The 17,761-nt window shown below is 42.2% G+C and overlaps 1 protein-coding gene across 9 annotated transcripts in view; it reads right to left on the bottom strand.

The window, feature by feature from the left end:
- FHIT (fragile histidine triad diadenosine triphosphatase) overlaps nucleotides 1-10,083 on the bottom strand; it is a 772,226-nt gene extending 762,143 nt beyond the window's left edge. The window contains exons 1-2 of one of the 9 annotated variants that reach the window (XM_090022433.1): nucleotides 9,972-10,064; nucleotides 9,163-9,276 (exon numbers count right to left, since the gene is read on the bottom strand). Coding sequence is in view for 2 of the 9 variants with exons in the window: in XM_090022422.1 (XP_089878548.1) it covers nucleotides 9,163-9,307 (145 nt within the window). In the remaining 7 variants the exon portion in view is untranslated. Of the gene's footprint in view, nucleotides 1-9,162; nucleotides 9,940-9,971 lie in introns of those variants that run through there. The other 8 variants (XM_090022431.1, XM_090022426.1, XM_090022429.1 and 5 more) reach the window with 8 other exon arrangements.
- Nucleotides 10,084-17,761: the final 7,678 nt, after the last annotated feature.

Below are 17,761 nucleotides of genomic sequence, written 5' to 3'. Positions count from 1 at the left end.
ATTGCGTAAATAAGTCACCTAGTGTCCATACAGTAAGTAGAACATATTTTCCATGTGGTATTTCCACCTCAGCAGAAAAACTAATTGAAAATATTTCTGAATCTCAAGTTTATTAGACTTGTAGATTTTTTCTTAAAACAAAACCAGAATTATTTTAAAACCAAATTTGACCTGAATATGTCTATATAATGAAGAATAGTCTGCCATTCTGAAATGGTGTTCATTACAGCCATAAAATTCTTAAATATTTAATAATGAAACATGCAGTAGAGAGACTTAAAGCCTGAAATCATTAGGAAATGTTCCAGAACAACAAATGAAAAGAAACATACGTTTCTCTGTACCTGTGATTTCCAATTCCCCTTAGATAGGATCTAAAATCTGTCAGCTTAGTTGTTTTGCTACTGTATATTAACTACGTATGCAATTAAATTAGTTGTTTTGACTCGCAGGATACCAAACAACTTGGTAAAGTATCTAAAAATAATGAATTTGAATTCTAGATACCATGTGGGTTAATAAGAATCAGGTGGCAGAGCAGAAGCAACATGTGGTTGGAAGAGTGAGTAAAAGCAGAAAGTCCAGCCACAACGGAAATATCAGTGAGCATTGCAAAGCTGCCGCTCATGTATTATTACTTTTAAAATATTTTTTCTAAACTAGAAAATACAGCTGGAATAATTCACAGATCAGTTCCACTTTATGGAACAATTATATCATTTGTTTACATAAAATATCAACTTCCAATTACATTGCAAACTAAAACCAAATTAAGACCTGACATTGCATCTAACTTTTAAAATCTCTTTACTGTCTCAGTTTGTTTACAACCAAGTAAAATAATTTATTTTATATGAATTTAGGCCTTAAACTAACAAAACAGAGTAAAATGCATACTTAGATCTCATCACATGTAGTCTGTTAACCGAATGAGAAAAATAATGACCACAGAGGTAATCTGGTTTAAATAATCTGCTTGTTTAGGACTTTAAATTTAGTATTTCAAAAAGGCAAATTTGGAAACTAAGTGGAACTGACATATCCACACTGCTGTACCAAGTCCCTAGACTCAGACTCAGTCCAATAGGTTATTAGGCCCAGAACACTTTCTAAGGCTAGTGTACATTGGCCACTTAAATTTTAAATATACAGTATTTAAATATTGTGACCTCTGTACCAATATTAAAACTATTTATGAAAATAAGACCATGTGAAAGAAGAATCAGCATATTCTCTGAACTACTGACACAGCCTCAGTATTAATTCGATGAGGCTACAGGCAGCAGTGCTGTGTAACCATCATTAAATGAATCAGTAGTTTCAGATACTGACAGAAGCATAAAGGTGATAATCTACTTAGTCACTGAGTTGGCTTCATAGCACCTCAAAGTCAGAAAATCTGAGACTATCTGAAACCCTAAAAAGACAAGATTGCATTTCTCAATGAGATTGCCAAGAGGAGATGAAATAGAGCTAAAACAAAGACGCCTGCAGCCTTTGTAACTACATGTTCGTGTTTTCCCTCTTTGATTCAGATACTGTTCTTCCATCACCTATTGTCATTTTTTTCTTTTGTTTTTTTTAAAGTTAACAGTAAAAAATTAATTAAATAATCATGCAACTTCCAGAAAGGCACAGCCTTAAAAATGTTATAATTTTGCCAGCTACAACACCAATAGTAAATGAAGATTCAGAAATAAGGGCTTGTTTTTGTAGGTACAAAAGCATGGCTTATTTGTTGTTTCCCTAACAGTGTCACTTCTGTTACAGAGTACAAACTGAAATATAATCCTGGTCCCCCAGAAGATACTTTGTAGGCAGCAAATTTATCTTATAGCCTATGAAAATCAGGCACTACCATCAGGATTTAATGAACTGTCCAAGTATGATCTATCTGACATCTACCTTCTACTTGTCTATATATTGTCAACAGAACTATGAACTTTCCCATAAAGAAGTAATGGTTCTTTCCACAGTCCTTCCATGGGAAAACAGAACATTAAAGCTACCAGGCTGCTTCTATGTGAGACTGTCTAAATAAAAGTGTTTTTCCACGACACCAACAATTCGATACTTGGACAATACAATATTGCCTAACCAATTTTGCCAGAACCACTGCCATTTTTATGAAAGAAACTGGTGTTTTTGTTCTGTAGTGCGGTACCCTCATATAAATTTATACATTGCTCATGGTAATTTTTCTCCAGTGTGTACAACTACACATAAAATTTTTACAGGCTGTAAATCAGAGTGGTGGAGGAGGTTCTGCTGGAAAAGCAGAATGTAACTAGTAAACATGCACCACTATTTATTTATATACATTTATACCCAATTTAAGGTTTTTCATCCTTTTCAGAACATTGCTTTAGTGGTTACACTTACCTTTTGTTCCTTAGATTTAAAAGTTTTTTAATACAGTTTTAATCTTTTTAACATGTACTTAGCCCTTATTATACACAAGTATGAATGCTATACGTCTGAGTTAAACTAGGAGAGCTAAGTATCACACCACTCTAACTCTTCCCTTGAGACACTAACCACAATGGATACTAGAAACAAGGGAAAACATTTTAAGCAAAAGGTCTGAAAGAGAGAGAGGGAGCTATGTGAAAGCCAAAGGACCTCAATATTGTTATTACTGATATCAGCTCAAAATAGCATGCAAAGGTGCAACAGCATCAGCCACTGTCTCCAATACTGTCTTCTTTTCGTACTACGTTTGACCATGGTTGTATTATCTTCAGTAAAAAGATTACACTCTTTCTGCAGTTGTGTTACCTTGTAAACACTGAAGCAAGGGTGGCTGTTGGCAAAGTGTTTTTTCATAGGATTTCAAACCGTACCTGTCTGCGCTACCTATACTTTCAAAGGGTTGACTGCTGTGAGGCATGCCTCTCAAAGGCCACATCCTCACAGACAGCAAGGAGAAACAGTAGTAAATTTGACTCAAAAGCTGCTCTCCCTATGAAGCTGAAGAGCAAACCAGATCAAGACTATAACTACATTTAACTGGTCTAGCAACATGCAGATGCTTGCAAGCTTCTGGGAGCTCTGCTAAACTAGTCATGCCAGTAAGATTGCAAAGCCCTCTCTAGGGAAGGCACCCACTGCTATATTCACAGCACTTGGCTGACAGTGAACATGGTTTTGTCTTTAGCTGGCTGCTGCCCGTCTACACAAGTTCCTGTACTTCGTAGAAATTCGGTACCGTCAAAAGGACTCAAGAGCACATGCACAGGCAGAACTTTGTAGGCCCCAAAGGCTCAAGTTTGTCTTTAACCATCCTCCTACTGCCCGAGCCAACTTTTCTCATTGAGTAATGCAAGATGATAAAATTGTTTGGCACATTCTAACACAATATTTGGTAATGGCTACATTCATAGGATTATGTACACAGCTCTCCACTTTCCTTTCCCTTTTTCATGTCTTTGTGACAAAGGTACTTAGCAGAGTTCACAGATTTGCTGAATGTAAACAGGCCACACTGTAAGCATTTCTTCTGGGGCCTTGAACTTGCAACCTCTGAGCTGTCAACCATGCAACTTAGTACCCACATCACCCCAGCCTATACTGATTTCTACTTAAAAGGGAAAGGAACTTTAAATGTTTTAAGGTTCACATCAAAGAATAAAGGCCTACTGGAATCCACTCAAGTAGTTTGAGACTCTCTCTCCTTCACTAGCAATGCAAAAACCAGAGGGGCAAATTCACTGGCCTCTGCACCAAAGACCATTCTTCAGCCACAGGATGTCAGGCCCCCCTTTCTTTAGAATCCTGTTGTTTCTTCAAAATACCAATTCAGCATGTCAGATGTCCTTTTCCCGTTGCTCCAGGCTCCCACAGAAGATCCTGTCAAGACGCTCTTCAATGTATCACTGCGACTTTGTAGAAAATGTTATCAAAGTTGTGGAGGGAGAAGCTGTTCTTTGTTTCATTCTACTGCATGCATTAATACAAAATGTACATCAATTTAGTAACCAGGAAGTGACTTAGTTATCATTTTTTAAAGTCTTTTCCCTCACTTAAATATTAGCTAATGTACTCCCATTTTTTTCCTTTTGAATCAGAACCTGTCACAATTCACTCAGAAGTGCATATGTCATCTTGGCTTTTTGGTTAAGAGCCTCGTTGGGTGGCTCCTAAGCTAGTCGGGACTGAGTGCCACTGGCATTACAGGGTTACACTCTCTGAAAGCAGTTTGCTTAAAAGTCAAAAGCTGCTTTCTTCTTCCTTGGCAGATCCCTTCAGGAATTCTCTTTCCCAATTATGTGCTGAGTTCCTTACATAAACCGATCCCTTCCTCTGACTAAAAGGCTCCTGCAAAAGCCTTCCTACTTCCCTGAAGTTCTGCAATCTGTTTCTTGCCACCTAGTCTTCCAACTAAGACCGCATATCAGCTGGGGTCTTCACCTTGCCACAAAGACTTGTGTAGGAGCAATCCCCCTTCCAGGACCTCAAGGGCTTTTAGGGTGACCAAGCCTCTAGCTCTCATCTGAAGCCTGCCATCAGAGTATCAGCTAACTGGCAGCGTATTAGACACAGGTGGGGCAAGATTCAACTCCCCCTAACCAGAAAGCTGTTCTATGATACAGAGTTTATTAGAATCAGGTTTTCTTCAAATAAATTTAAAGATTTCTTATGTCCCTAACAATGGAAATGCTGCTGCAGAGCTGTTTTGTTATGCAATACAATTGTACCTGGTTGTGTTAGTATGCAATTTCAAAAAATATTTAAAAATACTATTGGATAACTTAATTAAGAAAATTCAAAGGGTCCAAACTCTGACACTGTGTATTTATTACTGATCATCAGAATTCTATGTATTTCTAACATACCGGACCAGCCATCAATTCTGCAAAGATGTGTAATTGCAACCTTATCCCAAAATTACCTAGGTCTGGATTTAGTGTTTTGTTTTATTTTTGAAAAGTTCGTATTAGATTAAAAATGTAATGTTTACGCACACAGAACATGGCAAGTGAAAAACAACAGGGACACATGAAAAACATGGCATGCTAAAGCAACCTGATATGCTTCTTTACAAGGAACGTTTGGGAAAAGGACAAGAAAGAATGTAATTTATTAAGACTTTAATCAAGATTATTATACAGGCTCTCCTCGAAATTGGAAAACTAACAATGAAATAAAAAGTATGCCACCCTGTTAGGAGTAATGTAAAACTGGCTACAAAAGTTCTGAACAATGCAAACAAAAGTAATAAATAAAAGGCACATTAAATTAGAAAAAGAAAAAAGAATGGCACTGAGGAGATAACTATTGGACAGGTCCAATAAATAAATGTATTCAGGACAGAAAATAAAAGGAACTGTAAGCACATCACAGGTAGGCTAGATTTTGTAGCCCTTCTATGAGGTAAGTCCTCATTCTAATAAAGCATATAGTAGTTTTTCTACTGACTTCGGCCAGGTAAATTTGGCCTAAGGCACAGGAAATTCTACTGATTTAAAAGACAGACCAATCATGTCAATAGCAAGCTTACATAGAATATGCTTGTTTTTTTTTCTTTTTTTGTTACACTGTCACCTCATTCTCATGCACCTGTTCTATCTTGTCTTTATAGACTATAAGCTCTTTTTGCAGGTGCCAAATGAAAGGGAGGCCCAATATATTTGGGGCCTCCTGACGCTACTGTAATATAAAAAAAAAGTTGCTGTTAAACTAGCCAAGCAATTATATATTTTGAGGTTTGGAGAAACAGACAGATTTAAAATAAGTTTAAATGAATGTACAGCTACCCATTGTAGGAGAAAGACTTACCAGTTCACTTCCAAAAGAGAGGAAATATATCTAATGCAATGCAGAAACAGAGCTGGGTAAGAGAGGGCATGAGCTTATTATACAATACAGCTTCAGAAAAGACAAATCCCTTCATATACACACAGGGTTATCACATGTGAGATGGGTAGATAATCCTGCTGTATGCAAGAAGTTATGCTAGCTGACCCAGGTCATTGTTATATTGCCCTGTCATGTATGCATTCTGCAATTTTCACTTAGAAAAACTGCATGATAATTCTAACGAAGGGTGAATGCAGTAAAGTCAATAAAAGGATGGGGGTATAGCAGGAATATAGTTAAATATAAATATTATTCTGCATATTCAAATACTTTAAATATTTAAAGTAGACTTTTCATTTCCTCAGTAACATGAAAGGAAGAACAAGCATGTAAAAACAGTATTAGCTGTTGCATTAACAAAAACACTGGAGACTACAATCATACTTTCCAGGGGTTATAGACAGGTACAACAATGGTATCAGTATCAAAGGATACCTATATGAAGAGAGAGGATGCAACTACTGAATTACCTATTATTCTGTAAAGATGCAAGTGTAGCAAAACCACTGCAACTTTAACTCTGTTTCCTTCAAGGTTAAAAGTAGGGCAATTTAACAGAATCAAGCGGACTTAACAGGAGCACATCACCTGTTATATTGTGATATAGCAGCAGCTTCCCCTCTCCTTTTAAAACAGATGTTTGTCCAAATCCAGGGATTATAAAAGAAATTCTCTTTACCACAGATTTAGGCGCACATTCTTTTTATATGTATTGGGAATTATGAAAGTAATCCTAACATAAAAGTTAAAAGTTACCTGCTCATTTCTATACTTCTGCATTAAGTAGTAATGTTCAAAACATCTGAAAAGCCTACATCTGGCTCCCCCAACTGAAACAATGGTCCCCTTAAAACAACATCTACTTACACAGATTCACAGAAGTTTAGGGCTGGAAGGGACCTTGTGAGATCACTGGGTCCAGCCACCCTGCTCTGGGCAGCAAAAACTACTGGGGTCAAATAACCCCACCAAGGTGCGCAGCCTTCTGCTTCTGAAGATCTCCAGGGTTGGTGCCTGCACTACCCCGGCTGGGAGTCTATTCCAGAGTCTGGCCCATGAACCATAAAGAAGTTTTTCCTTATATTCAGTCCGAAAACTCCTTCTAAAAGTTTATGGCCATTGCTCCTGGTTTTCCCCTGGGGTGCTTTGGCAAATAGTTGTTCGCCTAGCCCTTGACATATCTGTAAGCTGCCACCAAATCCCCCTGAAGTCTTCTCTTTTCTAGGCTAAACAGTCCCACATCTGTCAGCCTTTCCTCATATATGGCTTGCTCTTCAGACCTCTAATCATATGAGTGGCTCTTCTCTGGACTCTCAAGCTTCTCCACATCCTTCTTGAAGTGCAGCACCCAGAACTAGACACAGTACTCAAGCTATGGCCTCACCAATGCCGAGCAGAGCAGGCAAATAACTTGCTTAGTTAGTATCCGACTTCCATGTTCCAGTGTTGTTTTACCTTTATTGTCTGACATTTACTCAATTAAAAATAGTATTATTATAAACACCATGTTTTAAAAAGAGTATGTGAAGGGACTCTATTATACTTTACTTCAAAAGTTCCACGCACTGAAACATACACGGTAGCACTGACTGAAATTAACAACATCCAATGGGATAGATCGGTCTAAACAATACCAACTGCTCTCCACAGGAAAAAAAAATACTCAAGCTTAAAGCAGCAACAACTAAAGATTTCACAGAAAGTGGCAGAATTGACAAGTGAACTAAATTCAGCCTTTATGAGCACTCCAAGCCTACCCTTCAAATGAAAAAAGCCATGTGTACGTGGAATTTCTTTTCAGCACACAGAATGGAACTTTTAAAGATAGGAATACTGCTCAACTGTCACTCAAAGAAGATTTAAAACTACTCTGAATATCTTAAAATGTATTGGAGGGGAATATGAAAGCAGGTTATGAAATCAAAGGAACTACGATATGTTGGACATAGCAGACATCTTGCTCTAGGGAAGAGAGGTGAAGTACTTAATGCAATTTTTCCATTAGACATTTCAATGATTCAATTTAAAATTAAGTGGCCAAGAACTAGCACATAGAAATAATATTTCAGAATGTCTTATTTGAATCACTGACATCAAATATTTGAAAATAAATTACTAAGAATCTGCCTACAGGTAAGACACATTGTGTGTAATTATTCTTTCAAGTGAACTTTATAGGTACCTGCTTAAGAATCTTACAATGTAAAGTTTTCAATTTTATTATGCACTATATAACTAACTGTGCCGTGAGTTCGTTATACCTAAGCCTCTTTCTTTTCTTCCCAGTAACCATCACTTTAAACAGAATGTCACCAGACATACAAGTTAACTATGTTATTTAAATTAATCCCATCACAGAAACAAGGTCAAAATGACCAAAGTAGGAAAGCCCTACTTTCTCAGCCAGACTACCCCAAAATCAGCTTTCCCCACTCAGACAGACTCACTCCTGCAATTGTGGGGGATTGGTCTGGCAGGGCAGGTAACTCCACTTAAGGAGACAGGCCCCAAAATTCCCCAGGCTGTCTCTCTACATGGGGAAAGCCAGGTACAGGTTCTGGGGGTTGAGAGGCCATCAAGCCTCCAGAGTACCTGCCCAGGATGGCTAGAGAGTGTAAGCAGCTCAGGCTACCCGTATTCTCCTGCCAGAGCTAAACAGACATCAACCACAATAAAGAGGCAGAGTCTATTATTACCTTTTGTACCACCACTGATTCTCCTTTAACGCACCGTGACAAAGTGCAGCAATGTCTATTTGTTCACAATTTGTGTTGCCATAAAAAAAATATTATGGCAGCACAAATAAGATATGTTTCCATCCAAAGGTGCCACCCTACTCTGTCTCTTACCTAAATGGATGGAAAATAACTTATAAAGGATAAGAATTTACACAAATAGGAATTTGTACTCCAGACGCACATCCCTGCTGTGTAAAAATGTACATACAGCACAAGCTGTGTTAACCAACATGAGTGAGGTAAGGAAGGTGCCAGGTATATAAAAATTCTGGTTATCTGAGGTGGGGGTTTTCAACCTTTGTCAGAAGTGGGGGATGCTGGGGGGTGGCAGTGGCCACACGTAGAGCAGCAGCAGCAGCAACAGTGCAGGGCGGTGGCTGGCAGCAGCATGAGCTCTGCATTAGTACTGCTGCCTGCATTTGTGAGCTGTCATTCAATCTACACTCCTTAGACTTCGAGCAGTTGAATTCTTCACAATTTTTATGAAGGAACGGTGTTGAGTTTCCCAAATGAGCCAAAGCCAACCACATGGTCTCAAGGGGCAAAAAAAGCATTTTACACCCACCTTTTATTTTCCAAGTTTGTATGAGGAAGAGGACCCTCTGGTTTCTAGGTAGTGCATCAAAGTTGGGTGTGCTTTTGCTTCTAAGTCTGGCAAATCCCGAGATCCTAAACAGAGCTTTAGAGATTGTTCCTGTTGCTGATGTCATTATTTCTATTAACCTGGCATATTTGTTGCATACTATCACATACTGCTTCTCCTATTATTCCATATGCTGCATGCTATTGCATGTTAATTAATGTTTATTAACACCGCATGCTTGCCGCATACTATTACACATTGTTTCTCTTATTATTACACCAGGGCTGCAAGCTAGTGCATATTAATTAATGTTTATTAACACTGCATGCTTACTATCACATATTGTTTCTCTTATTATTGCATGTGCTGCATAATAGTGCATATTAATTAGTGTTTATTAACACTGCAGGCTTGCTGCCTACCACCACATACTGTTTCTCTTCTTACTGCACGGTAGCTGCACGCTGTTGTATGCTGTGTTTTTGGCTGTAGCCGTGTTGGCGTAAGGGCACAGGCAGGCCAAGTGCTTTGGGGAGACGCGGTATCTTTCGTTACAGCAGCTGAGTAGCTGGATTAAAAAGTTCTTAGCAAGCTTTCAGGCGCAGTACCCCCTCGTCTCTCCCCGTGCCTGATCGTGCACGCGTGCTGCGGACTGCATCGGCTAGTACCCTACAGCACGACGCCCCCCTCACGCGAGGGGAGGCCGAGCAAGCGAGGCGGGGCTGAGGAGCCCGGCTCGGCCCCCGCTCCCTCCCCACCGCCCCCGCAACGGCCGCACAATGGAAACTCACGCCGGCAGCGTGTCACGTCACTCGGCGGCGGGGTCAGCGTCGGCGTCGCGCCGGGATGACATCCGCGTCGCGTCCTGATGACGCCCACGCCGCGGGAGAAGAGGCATTCCCCTCCCCCAGGCCGTGCCGGCTGGTTCGCGCGCATGCGCGAGGGGGTATGCCCCGCCGACTGTCACCTCCCGCGCTTCCCTCACAGCACCGGTGTGCGCGCAGGCACGCGCAATAATCATCGTATCTGTGGAACAATTATCGTATTTGTACAACAGTCCTCATATTTGTGCAATAATTACCGTATTTGTCATTGTTGTGTAGCCCTATTTGTGCTATAACCATATTTGTGCAATAATCATCGTATTTGGGCAACAATTTCTCCCCTTGTACGACCAATCATCAGAGCAGTGATCAAAACTTACCATCCTTTTTGAGGAGCATAGTGGCTGCACAACCCAAGGGACTCTCGGCAGCTGCGTCCCTGGGGCTCGCTGAGCCGGGGCTGTGATGTACCTCAGTAGAGACCGGGACGTGGAGCTCGACACCATGAGCCGTGGGCAGGCGATGCCGGGGGCTGCAGTTCCTCCACGGACTAGCGGCATCACTCTGGACCACTTGGTTAATGGAGCCGCTGAGGCTGCTCTAGGCAAAGGATGCCTCAGCATCGTACCTTCCCCTGTGTGGGATAGCTAGGAGCGGCACCAGAGGGGTCCCCACTCTTTGGCGAGGCCCCCAGTATTCATACGACCAGAGACAAGGAGGGCCGGGAGGGAGCTCGGGGTCACATCTAGTCCAACCCCTGCTTCAAGCAGGACCAGCCCCAACTGCGTCATCCCAGCCACGGCTTTGTCTACCTGGGGCTTATAAACCTCCAGGGATGGAGACTGCAGCACCTCTCTGGGTGACCCGTTCCACTGCTTCACCACCCTCCTAGGGAGAGAGTTTTTCCTAATGTCCAACCTCAACTTCCCTTGCTGCAGCCTGAGCCCATTGCTCCTTGTCCTGCCATCTGCCCCCATGAGACCAGTCCAGCTCCATCCTCTTTGCAACCCCCCGGCAGGGAGGTGACGGCTGCTATTCAATCCCCCTCGGTCTTCCCTTCTGCAGACTGAATCAGCCCAGTTCCCTCAGCCTCTCCTCACCAGTCCTGTCCTCCAGCCCCACAACCAGTTTCATTGCCCTCCCCTGGACTCTCTCCAGTGTGCCCACATCCTTTCTGTAGTGGGGGCCACAGCTGGACACGCACTCCATGTGTGGCCTCCCCAGTGCTGAAGTTCTGGTGAGGCGCACAAATGGTCTTCTACATGGAGTACAAGAGGTCGCAAATATCTTACTGTAGGCTGACGTTCTAGTCCCCGCCAGTGGTTCTGTAGCTTTTCTGACAGACTGAACCTCTGCAGCCCCGTATCACGTGATCTGAAATGAAGACACCACCACACCTCTTCCCCTAAAAGCAAACCCACCTGAACAGACCATGCATATGAAAACTCTGGGATGTAGGGCTCCTTCACACAGTCCAGTCCATATCGTAATTATCTCCCTCATCCTGAGACATTTCATCTTCCCATCCACCTGTGCTCTCAGTCATTAGAGCCTTGTCTTTCCCTCAAGGCATGTGCACCCATAAACTTGCCATCAAAGCGGGTTCAATCAGGTATTTACACCCTGCAGTTATACACCCTGCAGGTATATTTCTTTAACCTTTCATCCTTCTTCTCCCGCTTTTTGCACTTGGCACTTTAAAAAGTATTTCTTCCTCCGTTCAGATATTGGGCATTCACCAATGTAGGAAGATGCATTTAGTGTAAGAATAAGGGTATTTTTTGTCTCCCTCAGCTTCCAGTGTACAGTTGCGGCACTGTACAATGCAAACATTGTACTGAAATAGATGGCGAACAATCCAAAGTTCAGTGAAACGGCACATTCTTAGAATGTGGTTAAATTTACCAGAAAAAGTTGCAAAACAAATAAAGGGGGGGAACCCTGAATATTACTGTATAACATTAAAACAAACTATGAAACCTAAAGTTTTCCAATAGCTCTGCTCATAACTCTCCGTTTCTAATGCTATAACCGCCATAACCAGAGACGAAGCTTTTCATAAAAACCTTTAACTGCTAAAATTTGCACAAAACAGATGAAGAGGTGGGTTACGGCTGGAGCAAAAGCCTTTGTTTACCAAAAAACAGCTTTAATACTCTGCTATTAAGGAAGGAAAACAAATGCAGACACATGAAGCAAAACATGATGCATATTTCTAGATAATCTGTTTCTAAAATTCAATTGAGCATGAAATCTCCTCTTGAAAAGGAGCCGAGGAGAATACATTCTTTTAACTCAGTGCTGCTTGTGTGTTCAGTGTGATACTACACTTTCCTCATTTATACTCATCTTCCTGGTTAAGACGCAAGAAAATACAAAAACTTTCTCTAATCCTTAGCGATAACACAATTTTTAATATCTCATCCTTGCCAGCCTCACTGCTTCTGTGAGCCAAGTTCTTATAAAAGCTCCTTTCCTGCCAAGTGAAATTTGAGAAGTTATCTGGCACCGTGTTGCATGGGAATTGTAGTTTATTCTTTAGCAAAACCCCATATTTTCAATATAAAACTGCTTTAATCTGAAACTACAAATCCTAGAACCAGTGGTGTTGCATAACATATATTATACAGCAAATGCAGACAAACTGTTCTTCCATCTTTTGTCGTAGCATTTTCTTGGTGGCCAAGAAGTGGCTATGCACTAACTTTGGAGAAATAATAGCAGCATAAGCAGCAGTCTCGGTAGACTCTAAAAACAAAAATCAGTTCCTTACAACTTCCATCACCATCCATATGGCAAACTCTCATTCTTCTCTGTATCACCACATTTCTACTAGGCTCGAGATTATTTCTGTTTATTCCTTGTTGACTAATATCTTTTACAATCCCTAAATAGCTCTGAGAAATGAGCATAGTGCTCAGAGAGCAGAAAAGCATTGTAAAAGCTACTTAAACAGTTACTATTGTTTTATGTTCAGTGCTCAACTGTAAAACTATCTTTTGTTGGTGCCCTCTCCCCCAGGGTGGACATGTGCAATCCAAAGGCTACTCTCCACTGGATTGTGACTATGATAAGCCAGATAAGACCCAACTTGCTTTACAAGATATTTTTTGTGGCTACTGCTTTTTTTAACATTATTTATATTGCAGTGCAGCTCTGTTTTTTCCCCTAAACATTTTCCTAAGGCTGCTGTACATCATAAACCGGTCAATGCAGAAGCACGATCTGTAAAACTAGTTGATCATTTCTCCTAATGCATCACCAGCCATTTCACTTTTCCTCAAAAACGGCAACAGTATTCATGCTTTTGGCACAGAAACAACAGCCCCACATCTAACCAAAACAGCCTCTTCTGTGAAGCCAATCATTTATTCCTCCCCAGTAGTTCATCATCACCAGATGCCTACTGAGTTATACCCTGTGCATTTCCCATGACTGCACCCACAACGCATCCACAAATGGCTCTGTATTTTCAGTAACAGCACCACATCCTTTTATGCGCCTTCCTCTTCACTACCTCGGCAGCTGCAGCTGCTGACCACAGAACTGCAGCCGCTCTCAGAGTTATGCCTTTTACATCTCCCAAGACTGAAAGAATCTACTGATAGTATAAAAGCCTACTAGAACTTTTACTGGAAGCAGAGGGTTTTGTAAACAGTTTTCAACAACAATGTTTTTCATAAAATCTCGATGGTGGGTGTTGAGTCCAACACAAAAGAATACTTTGAGGCTTGCACGCACACTTAGAGTATAATGTTTTTGTTTCTTTTAACAAATACTGGCAATGAATACAAGCCTGCCAACAGCAACACACATCTGGAGGAGGACTCACAGCTAAGGACTCACAGCTTCATTCCTGTCTAAGAATGAAGACAAACGTAGGCACACTTCCCTCCAGAAACCTGCACTCACTGAACCTGACCACCCGCAGTGGATCCAATTAGCTATGTCCAATTTACATTTTGAGCACAAGGGACAAGCTTTCATACTGTGCTTAATATAGTGAATACACAGACCTTTTTTTTTTTTATGAATGCATAGTTTCTTAGTACAATGGGAAACTTAAAAAAGTATGTGGGCAAAGTATAACTATAGCATGGCACAGACACAATGTTAAGGGGGTAATAAAGTCTTTTTCACTTATATTGTGAAAAATAAACTAGCTTAGTTTATTAATATTGGGCCCTCTATCATAGACAATAGCACAAAAAATAGAATTTAAACAATTTTGTTTTAAAACTGCATAGTTTGATAAAATGATTACACATTAAAAATGCCCTCCCCCATAAAAGCAACTTTGTTATAAACTCTAAGACAATACAGAAATGAAATAACAAGAGTTCAAAACACAGTACTTCATTTGGATCGTAAGTCTTTCTTCTATACGATTTTTCTTGCTTGTGCAGCTATTAGACAAATATAGAAAGAGCCTATATAATCAAAATACTCTTGTTACACAGCGTGTATTCTAGTTTTTGAATTGGTCCAATTAAAAAAAAGGGGTGAGTCAGAAACAGTCCTAATCATGTATTTCTCTGATAAAAGTACATTTTACAGGTAAGTAGATAACATAGTAGATCTTAAGCCTGGACAGAGCTAAATGAAGCCAAAACAATTGTGTCTCATAAATACCAGTATATTTCCCTTCCAAATATGCCAACTTCATACCTTGAGGTCAGAGAGCCTCAAAACTATCCTTTAACTGTGCTGTTATTAAAAAAAATCCAAATATTTCTTGTAACTGTGACATTCTTTAGAAGAGGGAGCCAAGGGCCTATGTTTGTTGTATGGACATTGGACAACTGCCAGATACAGTGTTTTGCAGACCTCTTATGGTCTAAACGTAATTATTTTACATTCCTGCCTACAGTTCTAGCAAAGACAAGTTCTGAGAAGACCAAGGAATGGAGAGAACAATGGATTGCAAGAGTCCCAGCATCTTTAGGATTTGTATCTTGTTAAGCAGGTCCTCCAGACATAACTTTGGAAAGCACGGTAGATTCAGATTCTGAAGACACAGCCTGTAATTAGTACAACGGCATCAAGGTTCAGGACTGGCTTTACATTATAGCTATGTCAATAGAGCCTCACAGTAAAGATATACCATATACTAGCAGAAGAGGGATTTCTGGTGGCATAGCTATGCCACTTCTTCTCTAGGCATAGATGTATCTGCACCAGGGGGTTTGCCAGGTAGGATGTTGTCAGACTTCTACCCAATGTAGCTGTGCCTACTAAACTTCATAGCAGAGATCTGGCCCTAGTTTAAGTAGCGTGCTCCTCTATCTCTGCTCTAAGTAAAGCAGGTGGGGTGCTAGTCTGGGAAGGCCAACCAGTCTCCTTTAAAGTTTGTTTTGCACAACATCTTTCATCTTGCAACCCCCAGACTTTTGTAACACCTAATGTAATATCTAGACACCGATGGTAGTAGCCAGTGCAGTTAAATGGCCCCATGGCCCTATTGATGTCATCGGGATAACAGAGACCTGTTGGGACTCCACTCATGACTGGACCTCAGGTATTGATGGCTATACCCTGTACAGGAGGGATCGAGTAGATAAAAAGGGGTGGGGGTGTAGCTCTCTATGTTAAGGTAAGCTACATGTCCCTGCAAGCTGATGTTGGCGACCAGGGTAGATGACTGGAGACCCTCTGGGTTAAAATCCATGGGGAACACGGCATAGGGGACACAACGGTGGGAGTCTACTACAGACCTCCCACCCAAAGTCCTGGGCTTGACCAGGAGTTCGACCGGGAACTGGCTGAGGCCGCATGCTCCAGGACCATGGTGGTCATGGGTGACTTCAATTACCCGGACATCTTGTGGGAGAATGACCTCTACTGGATTCAAGAAGTCTATGGGCCAACAGGAGGCAAAGCACTGCTCGACCTGGTACTGGCTACAGGGGATGACCTAATCAGCGACCTAGTGATCGATGGGAAGCTGGGTGACAGCAACCATGAGCTGATCACCTTCACCATCTGCTGTAAAGCTGGCAAGTCAGTCAGCAACACGAAAGTCCTTGACTTCAGGAAAGCCGACTTTGACAAGCTCAGGAAGCTTGTCAGTCAGGCCCTAAGGGACCATGACCCCAGGGAGAGGGGAGTTTAAGAAGAGTGGTTGCTCCTAAAGGGAGCGATCCTCAATGCACAAGCTAAGCGTATTCCGTCTCAGAGGAAAGGTGGCAAGAGGGCACAGCAGCCCCCCTGGCTCTCCAGGGACCTAGCAGACCTCCTGAGGCAAAAAAGAAAGGCCTACAAAGAATGGAGGATGGGATTCACCTCCAAGGAGGATTATTCTGCACTGGGCCGGTCCTGCAGGGAGCAAACCAGAAAAGCCAAGGCTGCAACTGAACTCCAACTAGCTTCAGGCATCAAGGACAATAAAAAGTCCTTTTTTACATGTGTGGGGAGCTAGAGGAAAAGCAAGGGTAACATTGGACCCCTGCTGAACCAGATGGGGCAACTGACGCCCAGGAAAAAGCCAACCTATTAAAAGGGTATTTTGCATTGGTCTTTCATCAGTCCCATGGGACACCAATGCCCGGTACAGGACAGGGAGGTCCGGGTGAAGGAGATCCCCTGCCCTCCATTAATGCTGACCTCGTGAAGGAACATCTTGAGAAGCTGGATACCTTCAAGTCAGCCGGCCCTGACAATCTACACCCAGGGTACTCCAGGAGCTGGCGAGCGTCATAGCCCAGCCCCTGGCACGGCTCTTTGAAGACTCCTGGTGCTCTGGTGAAGTGCCCGAAGACTGGAAGAAGGCCAATGTGGTGCCTATCTTCAAGAAGGGGAGGGAAGTGGATCCAGCTAACTACAGGCCCATCAGCCTGACCTCTATCCTGGGGAAGATCTTAGAAAAGTTTATTAAAGAGACCACCCTTAATGGACTGGCCGACGCCAACATCCTGAGGGATAGCCAGCACGGGTTTGTTGCGGGTAGGTCTTGCTCGACCGATCTCATTTCCTTCTGCGACCAGGTGACCTATCACCTGGAGAAGGGATAAAAGAGTGATGTCATATATCTTGACATCAAAAAAGCCTTCTATCTGGTATCCCATGATCACCTCTTGGCGAAACTAACTAACTGTGGCCTTGGGGCCACCATGATCCGCTGGCTGGGAAATTGGCTCCATGGTCAAATGATGGCAGTCACTCATCATGGTGTCCTGTGACCAGTGGGGTCCCCCAAGGCTCTGTCCTTGGACCCATATTATTCAACATCTTCATTAATGATGTGCACATTGGAGTCAGGAGCGGACTGGCCAAGTTCACCCATGACACCAAACTTTGGGGCAAAGCATCCATGCCAGAAGACAGGCGGGTGATCCAGGCTGACCTGGACAGGCTTAGCTAATGGACGGATGAGAACCTGATGGTGTTTAACACCGAAAAATGCCAGGTTCTCCACCTTGGGAAGAAAAACCTGTCCTATAGGCTCGGCAGTGCTATGCTGGCTAGCGCTACGGAAGAAAGAGACTTGGTGGTCATGATTGACCACAAGATGAACATGAGCCTGCAATGTGATGCTACAGCTAGTAAAGCGACCAAAACGCTGGCTTGCATCCATAGATGCTTCTCAAGCAAATCCTGGGATGTCATTCTCCCCTTGTACTCAGCCTTGGTGAGGCTGCAGCTGGAGTACTGTGTCCAGTTTTGGGCTCCACAGTTCAAAAAGGATGTGGAGAAGCTTGAGAGAGTGCAGAGGAGAGCCACGCGCATGATCAGAGGTCAGGAAAACAGATCTTACGATG

Source organism: Crocodylus siamensis, chromosome 11, assembly GCF_052110815.1.
Source record: "Crocodylus siamensis isolate JL-2025a chromosome 11, ASM5211081v1, whole genome shotgun sequence".
Classification (NCBI taxonomy): Eukaryota; Metazoa; Chordata; order Crocodylia; family Crocodylidae; genus Crocodylus; species Crocodylus siamensis.
The sequence above is the reverse complement of the archived record's forward strand: the minus strand, read 5'-3'. Positions and strand labels throughout refer to the sequence as shown.